This window comes from Oratosquilla oratoria, chromosome 14 (genome assembly GCF_046742065.1).
Source record: "Oratosquilla oratoria isolate Oo_2021 chromosome 14, ASM4674206v1, whole genome shotgun sequence".
In the NCBI taxonomy this organism is placed as follows: domain Eukaryota; kingdom Metazoa; phylum Arthropoda; class Malacostraca; order Stomatopoda; family Squillidae; genus Oratosquilla; species Oratosquilla oratoria.
The window spans coordinates 52,653,825-52,663,543 of record NC_134790.1 but is presented as its reverse complement, the minus strand read 5'-3'; the positions used below and the strand labels follow the sequence as shown (position 1 = coordinate 52,663,543).

Here is a 9,719-nt window from a genome sequence, read left to right as displayed (position 1 = left end):
ATTGTTGCTATTGTTGTTGCTATTATAATTGCTATTACTATTGTTATTTTTGTTATTGTTGTCATTATTTTCACATGTTGTCCCTACTGTTATTCGTGTCATCATTATCATTATTGTCATTACTAAAATTATTGTTATTGTATTTGCTGTTATTACAGTTACTCATGTCATTATTACCATTATTATAATTTTTATTCATTGCCGTAATCATCACTGTCATTATTGCTTCTGTTGTCATTATTGTCATTATTGTCATTATCATCATTATCATTTCAATTTTTGTCATGACTATTATTCTTGTTAACAATGTGTATATTGTTATTATTATGTATACACATTGTTATTATTGTTAAAATGTCATTATTATCCTTATTGAAATTATTATATTATTTTCATTAGTGTCATTACTATCCTTATTGAAATCACTGTAATTATTTTCATTATATTGATTACTGTCAGCATTGCCATTATCATCACTAGCATTGTCAATACCCTTACTATTGTCATTATTCTCATTTGTGTCATTATTGTTATACTTGTCATTATTGCCCTTAATACCATTATTGTTATTATTGTCATTGTCATGATTGTCAGTATTGTCATTATTGTCAATATTGAAACTGTCATTATTGCCATTATGGTCATTATTGTCATTATTGAAATCAATGTCATTATTGATATTTTGTAATTATTGTTATTATTGACATTGGTTTGCCACTATTTTACTTATCATCATTGTTATTAATTCATTATTCAGTTACATTATCATTATTGTTATCATATTGTCATTAATTCATCAGTTTATCACTGCTGTTTTTATAAGGATTGTTATTGTTATTGTTATTATTGTCATTAGTGCCATCATTGACATTATTGCAATAATTGAGATTGTTATCATTATTGTCATTATTGACAAAAAACATCATTGTAATTATTGCCATTATTCCTATCATTCTCATTATCGTCAATTTGTAGTTCCACATTTTTGTCTTATTCATTTTAATCAATTTTTTTTTCATGATATCTATTCTTGGAAACTACCATTGTTATAATGCATTTTGCTCTTTTTCAGCATCATCACCTATCATGTATGTTATCTTATTTACAGAATATCATAAAACAGAAAAATATGTATTTTGAGAAACATAATATTTGTAACTGATGCCTCCTCGCAATAAAGTCAGTGTGATTTAATTATGTAAAATATTTTCTGTACACCATAAAGAAATGATAATGACAATACTAAGCACACAGTTTAGGGAGCATTGCATTTATGTTTAAATCATGAAATATCTTGACAGTAATAGTAGACCCGATTTTCTGGTGAACATAAAAAAGGAAGTAAGAGCTAATATGAACTCAGGCTGCTGCAGTGTATAAAAAAACAACGATGATGATGAGGATTTGGTGGCCTCGTGGTAGTGACAGTGCTTCCTTGATTCATAGGAAAGGATATCACAATTTTTTAAGGAGAAAGAAAGGAGGAAGAAAAGTCCAGATTACACTCTTGTGTTCATTGAAGCAAAAAACGGGGCACGAGGGAATATGTTTTGTGTCGGGTGGGTAGGTGGGGGACATCCTCCCTCCCCCAAAGGAGCAGAGTTACATTGTCTCTGAGGGGTCTTAAGAGGTTCGCTGGCAAGAATGACTCGAGTAGATTTCTGCAAGAGTGCGGAGTTAGTGCCCGATGTACGCTCGAAACAGACAATACAGCAAATCCTCTCCACCAGCGCCAGCACCAGCACCAACACCAGCACCAGCAGCAACAAGACGACGATGATAACTCAACGACAAAACCACCACCACTACCACGGCCACCACCGCCGCGACCGCCGCCACCACACCACCACCATCACCACCACATCAGCAGATTATCATTCTCATACCGATCAGGTACACTTCCGCATCGCTGCCCGGATGGATGCGGAGGAAGAGGGGCGAGAACAGAAATGCAGATAAAAGTAAGCCCACTACATAAACGGGACTCATTTATATTGTTTAGGATGACACACAGAGGCGCGCAAATACACCGATAACGGTGTATCTATGAAGACATTCAAAGGAAACCGGGGAATGAGTATTTGGGAGTCAGGCTTTGTCGAATGAAAACAACACGTGCGAGGTCATCACGGGGGAATTAATGGGGAACAAGACACCTCAACGCGGGTGATATTGCACTAAATCCTCTGGTATCTGCTCTTCGGCGTTTGTATCTGGGCATGTATATGTACACCCTTGCCAGTCGTCTATAACTGTCTGCAAACACAAGTGTATGTAAGTTCGTGCGGGTGTGCACATTCATGTGCGAATATGTACGCTTTTGCAAGAACGTGAGTGCTTGTGTGTGTGTATGTGTGTGTGTGTGTGTGTGTGTGTGTGTGTGTGTGTGTGTGTGTGTGTGTGTGTGTGTGTGTGTGTGTGAATGAGTGTGTGTGTGTGTGTGTGTTTGTGTGTGTGTGTGGGGGGGTGCATGTAAATATGTGCGTTATCTCGTACCTGAATATGTACACCCGAGCGAGGAAATATGCAGATAAAGTTATGAAGTTACAAGAAACATTTCGTCGACACATACTCGAAAGAACTTTAAAAATTGTCATATTTTAAGGTCGTTTTCTTTGCAGGTCTGCAAAAAGAAATTGCCCTAAACTCGGTGTTTCCTAAATAATATGACAAAACCACTTAGATTGCGAGGAGAAAAAAAAAAAAAAAAAAAAAAAGGAAGAGAGTTTCTACCACAAATGTTTGGCTTAAACTAGAATTGAGAAAAAAAAATCTGTACAAGACAGGATAATAAGTATTCCAATCTTCGCACACCATTAAAGGTTCCTGGGCCTGATATGTGTACATGGAAGTCTCCCGGACTGCGCCGTTAGCAGGGCGAAGTTCTAACTCACTCCCGATGTTCTTCCCGTCAGAAAAGGAATGCTGTCGTAACTTTCTGATAACCGGGTCAACGATCATATTCTACTCGTACAGTGGTATCATTCTGTCGTCAATCATTTGATTGATTATATTACTCAAAAACATTTTGTCCAATGTAAAGCATTGTGTCATTCATTTTTGCAAGATAATCCCATTTTTTTCAATCAACCATCGTTTTTTTTCTTTTTTGTTCATTTTACCTGCAAATCATTCTGTGCAGTACATTTATCTCGGTGTTTTACAGGGCAACTGAAAAAGTAACAAACATATTTTTTCATTGTTTGTGAAGTGAAACAGTTTCTTCTTGTATGCATAAACTTTAACAAGTGACCCAACAAGGGTCAGTAGACATATGACTTAACATACTGGAATATTCAAACACTCGTGTTACTCGGTCTCTGTATGTAAACAATATATTTTTCCATTATGATGAATTATTGTCGTTTTGTGTATTACAATGTTATATTTATACCTCATTCATCACTGCAATTATCAAATCACAGTGATTGTAAAATTGACAGTGTACTGGAATGAAATTTAATCACAAAATTTTTCCTTTCTAACGTCGAAAACCATTTAATCTGCACAAATTCATGCAGGAGTACAAAAGCATATGCCCTAGCTCAACTGTCCATGTTGCCATTTGTTTAACTCCCCCCAGAATGCCTGTACCAGTAAAACTATTCGTGATAAAATGATTACTTTTTCTGTTTGTTTAACATTATGAGACCATATTTTAGCTATATAGTATATAATCATGTTACAAAATAAGTTTGTCATATACTTAAGAAAAAATACATTAACTGGAATCATATAACTACAGAAATTTATATATATATATATATATATATATATATATATATATATATATATGTGTGTGTGTGTGTGTGTGTGTGTGTGTGTGTGTGTGTGTGTGTGTGTATGTATGTGTGTGTCTGTATGTAAATATATATATATATATATATATGTATGTATATATATATATGTATATGTATATATATATATATATATATATATATATATATATATATATATGTATGTATGTATGTATGTATGTATATATATCACAGTCTGTGGCCCGTCATGTGATTTGAGGTACAGGAGGAATAAGGAATCTTCATGTTACTCATACTCGTTTATTAGAAGCCCTCGGACCTGGTGTTGGTGCTCTTACAGACTATGTTATCATGATTATTACGTCACCATGGTTTCACCATAAATTCGCTCCTTACTATTCCCATTCAAACATGGTCAAAAGGGTTCCATTCTACCTGCTCAATAAACGTCTTGTCCCCGTGAAGGACAGTCACTAAAGAAACGCTTTATGGTGATATCTACCGACGTTGTCTACGTCACCATTCTGTGTATTCCAGTAGTCTATAGTAACCCATACATGTCCTCCTTGGTTCACAGTTTGACAATACACAACATTTTATTGGCTCCAATACAACATATTGTCATTATACAGTAATACCTTCTATGACATAAACCAGCACTACTTTTTATCGCGGGACAATACAACGGGAGCGTAAACCTGTAGTTTACATTTCTTCATAACAGTACCATCATCTTACAACATGATTTCACAACACAATTATATCATACATAGTGAACCAATGCAATGACTCAAATCCAAATTTGTAACACTTCCAATACTATATTCCATACGTCGTGAAGTATATACTTAAATCAAGACATTATACGCGGTGATTTGCAGTTAGCTTGAATCATGTAATTGGCATTCACATGAATAATGGATCAATACAATATGGCTCAAATCCAGACATCAGGCAATTGGCATTCACACCCTCCCCCTTGTGATCCTCTAGGATCACGAAACAACTGACGGAAGTCACGGAGTTCTATCCAGAATCACCTTCTAATAGCAATACAAGTTTAGAAATAGGTCGCTTATATAGTCTTTTACCACGTGCCATTTCCACCTGTCTAATTAGCCCATCTTTACTCTCAATCGCTCTCACAACCTTGGCTAATAGCCAATGACTACGTGGTGTATTGTTCTCTACCATCAATACAACATCTCCTTTTTTGAGATCTCTATTTACCTTAAGCCACTTTTGGCGTTCCTGTAGGCAAGGCAAGTACTCTAGTTGCCATCTCCGCCAAAACTCTCTTGCCAGGTATCGCACCTGTCTCCACTTCTTTCTGCTCTCGCAGAGCATCTCTGGACTATCAAGTGTAACTACAGAAGTATCTGAATTAAGTAAAAAATTGAGGTGATTGGGCACAGATCGTCTACATCACTCGATATTACAATGAGAGGACGACTGTTAATCGTATTCTCAACTTCACAAAAAAAAAAAAAAAAAGTACTCAAACTATCATCAGATAAAGGCTGTGTGCCTATTACAACTTCCAAAACTCTCCGGACTGCACCTATCATTCTCTTAAAGACATCACTATAGTGGAAACCTCCAGGTGGAGTGAATACCCAGTCCACACCCCTTTTGGCTAATTCAATACCAATTTGGCGCACAACAAGATGCTCCTTCAATGCCTTTAATTATCCTATGAAGTTTGTGCCGTGATCACTAATCAATTTACTAACTGTACTCCGTCTGGATACAAACCTGATAAAAGCATTTACCACGCTCTCAGCTGTTAAATCATGTAAAACTTCAAGATGTATAGCTCTAATGGAGAGGCATGTAATTATTAATCCATATCTTCTGATTTGAGATCGTGCTCTTTTCACAAGGAATGGCCCAAAGCAATCGACTCCAGTCACAAAAAAACTGTTTCTGATTTACATTTGCTCTAGTTACAGGCAAAGATGCCATCTCTTGGGTGATTGTTGGACTCTTGAAACGCCTACAAGTAACACATTTGGACAATACCTTCCTTACAGCTGAATTACCCTTAATTACCCAGTATTTCTATCCCAATTTGTTTAACACAGCTTGCCTTCCCATGTGTCCCACCTTAATGTGATAATGTTGAATTATTAAATAAGTCACACTGTGTTCATGGGGAAGAATAATAGGATGCTTCACATCTAAGGGCAAATCTAAGTTCACTAGTCTGCCTCCTACCCTGAGTATACCATTCAGCAGCATAGTCATTCCTTACAAATCGGAAACAAATTACCTATGTGGAGGGAATAGCATCAAGGGAAGAAGCAGCGATAAGTGGCATTCCACAGGATACTGTCCTTGGCCCTATACAATTTTTGATTATGATCAACGACATCAACACCCATATCTCCAGCCCACTACTATCATTTGCAGACGACACTCGGGTATTCCAAACAATATCTAGCAAAAAAGATAGCACCCAACTACAGAAAGATCTAAATAAAATATACAAATGGGCAGAAATGAATAACATGACATTTAATGAGGACAAATTTGAATTTATAAAGTTCGGTAAGAACGAACACGAAACCTATTATAAAGATCCAAAAGGAAACCATATCACACAACAAACATCTGTAAGAGATCTAGGAGTTATACTTTCGGATGATGCTACATTTGATCAACACATAGAAAAAACAGTATCAAAATGCAGACAACGAATGGGATACATACTTAGAACCTTCCACACCAGAGAACCAGAAACCCTGCTAACCTTATGGAAAGCCCTAGTCATCCCTATCATAGACTACTGCTCACAACTTTGGGCTCCATACAAACAAGGCCACATCATGCAGCTGGAGGCTCTGCAGAGAACCTTTACCTCAACAATCAAAAGAACCCCAGCTCACCAAGATGTGGACAAACACAATTACTGGGAAAGACTGGCTGAAAATGAACTCTACTCAATAGAGAGGAGACTAGAGAGATATCTGATAATATATACATGGAAAATCCTAGAAGGCCAGATCACTCCACCCAAAACAGAACCTATTAAACCAGTAAAGACCCATATCACCCCAGAAGAAAATAGAACCGGAAGAAAATGCACCCAATTGGCCCTGCCATCAGAGTGCCCGCTAAAAGTCAGGACGCTCCAACACAATAGCATCTCAAGAAAGGGGGCCCGACTGTTCAATCACTTACCTAACACCTACGGAACATTACAGACGTTAAAACGGAAGTTTTCAAAAGGGAACTTGACAATTTCCTGTCAACCCTATCAGATCAGCCGGGCATCCCAGGTTATACAGCATCACGTCCAGCTAATTCCAACTCCATTATTGACCAGCTGGACTACAAACAACAATAAGAAAGGTGGTGGCTACGCCGTGGCCTTGCCTCAGGTTCCATCTGGGGAGGAACATCCCCATGAGGCAGAAGCGCTTCAAGGTAATTCAAGGTAAAAATTCAAGGTTTGAGTTTCCTTATAGAACTGGAATGATTAATCATTTAATTTTTTGATAAACAGGTAATCTCCTTTGCAAAACAACAGTTTTGCACAAATCTAATTACTCTCTCTTCAGCAACATCCATTATTCCAACATTAAGTTCAGCAATCGACACTCTTTGTTTTTGCAAATATTTGATAAATAACATAAGTACAAGCTCTAATTAATTTAATCCTCTCTTAGTGCTAGGTATGGCATCAATGTCAAGTGATATACTTATTTTATCTTGGATAAGAGATCAATTTAGTCCCAATGTTTTTCTTTCTACCTCTTTTTTCTGATGAACTGTTCTACACTCTCACTACATTTCTCCTTCGGTAAGCTATTCATAAATCAAAGAGAGTTACTGCTGAACTTTGTCAGGTTGAACCCACCTTTCCTACAAAGATCTATCACATTAGCACTAATGTCAATCAAGTCATTAATGTCATCTGATGGCACTAAACGATCATCTACATAGAAATTGTTGAGAACTATCTCGCTCACTGATGTATAAAACTGACTACCGTAGTCTTGTACAACTCGCTTTAGAGCGTAATTTGCTATACTCGGAGAGCAGCAAGCACCAAATGGATGAGAAGTTATTCTTAATTTAACTATATCACCTATTTGACCATTTTTCCACCACAAGAAACGCAAGTAATCTCTATCACTTTCAGGCACTTTGACCTGATAATACATAGTCTCTATATTTGTAATATATGCATGTAGTCCCAGTCTAAATCTCAAAAGAACATCTAACAGAAGATTTCTTATGTCTGGTCCCTGTCGTAACAGATCATTCAAGGATAAGTCATTTACACGGGCTGCACAATCAAATACTACACGTACCTTATTTGATTTGGTAGGATGACGTACCCTAACGTATGGAATGTACCATGTTCGTTGGTTCTTCACATTACACGTCGGAACCCTCTCGGCATACCCTTTATCTAGTAGGTTAATCATAAACCGATTATACTGCCTATAATATTCGTCATCCTTGAATTTACGCTTTAACCGCTGAAGTCTTTCAAACGCCAGAGGTTTACTATCAGGAACTATTATTGATTTCTCCTTCATTGGTAAAGGAATCTCATACTTTCCATTTGTCATCTGCTTACACCCAGACTCAACAAATTGTAACCGCTTTCTATCTTCCACACTAGGTTTTATTGAATTCAGTGATGAATCCACGAATTCTCTGTTATAGGATTCAATTAGTTTCTGATCTAGATAATTACCAGCTGCCTTTATGCTATTCACAGCGACTTTTTTCAGCAGTGCCTGTTAATCTTCCACGAATGACCCATCCTAAACGTGTTCTCACAGCATACGGATCTCCTACTTTCTCTGCATGCACTACTTCCCAAGGTTCAGAAGCCTCTGGTACATTACTTCCTACTATAATCTCTACCTCTCCTTCAATATGATTAAATTCTAATTTCCTCAGATGCTCTCATTTCTCTATGTCACTCTTTGTAATACTGTGACTCTGACTAGGAGGAAGGTTCTTCACTGCAAAGACAGGTGGTAGTCTAATCAGGTTATTTTCTTCAACATCGGCTACAGACATCCTTTCAACATTAAGACAAGACATTCCTTTTGTTCCTATCATTGTGCTAACTTGCAATGTAGCTGGCTGATAGTTCCAAGTTATTTGGAAATTCGTTAACAAAAGTGAATAGTGAAAAAGATCTCGGCGTAATTATCAGTAACGATCTCAAATCATCCAAGCAGTGTATTTCAGCCTCTGAGAAAGCAAATAAGATTCTAGGACTGATTGCGCGATCTTTTGACTTCAAAAGTCCATCACTCAACAAGCTATGTAAATCGTTAGTTCGTCCACATTTGGAATATGCTGTCTCCGTATGGTCACCAAATCTCATTAAAGACATTGAGACAGATTGGAAAAAGTACAACGGCGAGCCACAAAACTGATTCCAAATATAAAAAATAAATCATACGAAAATCGACCAAAACATATTAATCTGTTTTCCCTAAAAAAGCGTAGACTCAGAAGTGGCTTGATACAAGTCTTTAAGATTCTAAAGGGAATTGACAACATCAAAAGGGACAAAATTTTCTCACTGGATGAGAATCAGACAAGAAACAATGTGTCCGGGTGAGTTTAGGCACATAAAGGAGGTCTTTCAGAAATTAAAATATCCAGAGTGCAAGAAAAAGGCACTCAAAATAATGGAAGGGCGGGAACCAACGAAAGATCCAACTAGGAGGCTTATTCTTCCAGCCAGCAGTGTCACCACCACCCTCACCCGGACACTTGGGCGTTGCAACATTCAGGTAGTGGGCCAGTCCAGCAGGACTATCAAAGATCTCTCTAGAAGGAGTGACAGCCAGGACGAGATGTGGGGAAAAAACGCTGGTGTCTACCGCATACCCTGTGCTGGATGTGATAAAGTATATATCGGCGAGACCTCCCGTGTCCTGAAGACTCGGATCCGGGAGCATTGCTACGATTCCCGGAACAACA

At 37.4% G+C, this 9,719-nt stretch overlaps 1 protein-coding gene across 1 annotated transcript; it reads left to right on the top strand.

Annotated features, from left to right (window-relative positions):
* Window positions 1-6,118: 6,118 nt before the first annotated feature.
* Window positions 6,119-7,457, top strand: LOC143032669 (uncharacterized). The gene is made up of 3 exons (XM_076197550.1): window positions 6,119-6,652; window positions 7,022-7,197; window positions 7,430-7,457. Exons 1-3 carry the CDS (start codon window positions 6,119-6,121, stop codon window positions 7,455-7,457), a joined length of 738 nt encoding a protein of 245 aa, XP_076053665.1.
* Window positions 7,458-9,719: the final 2,262 nt, after the last annotated feature.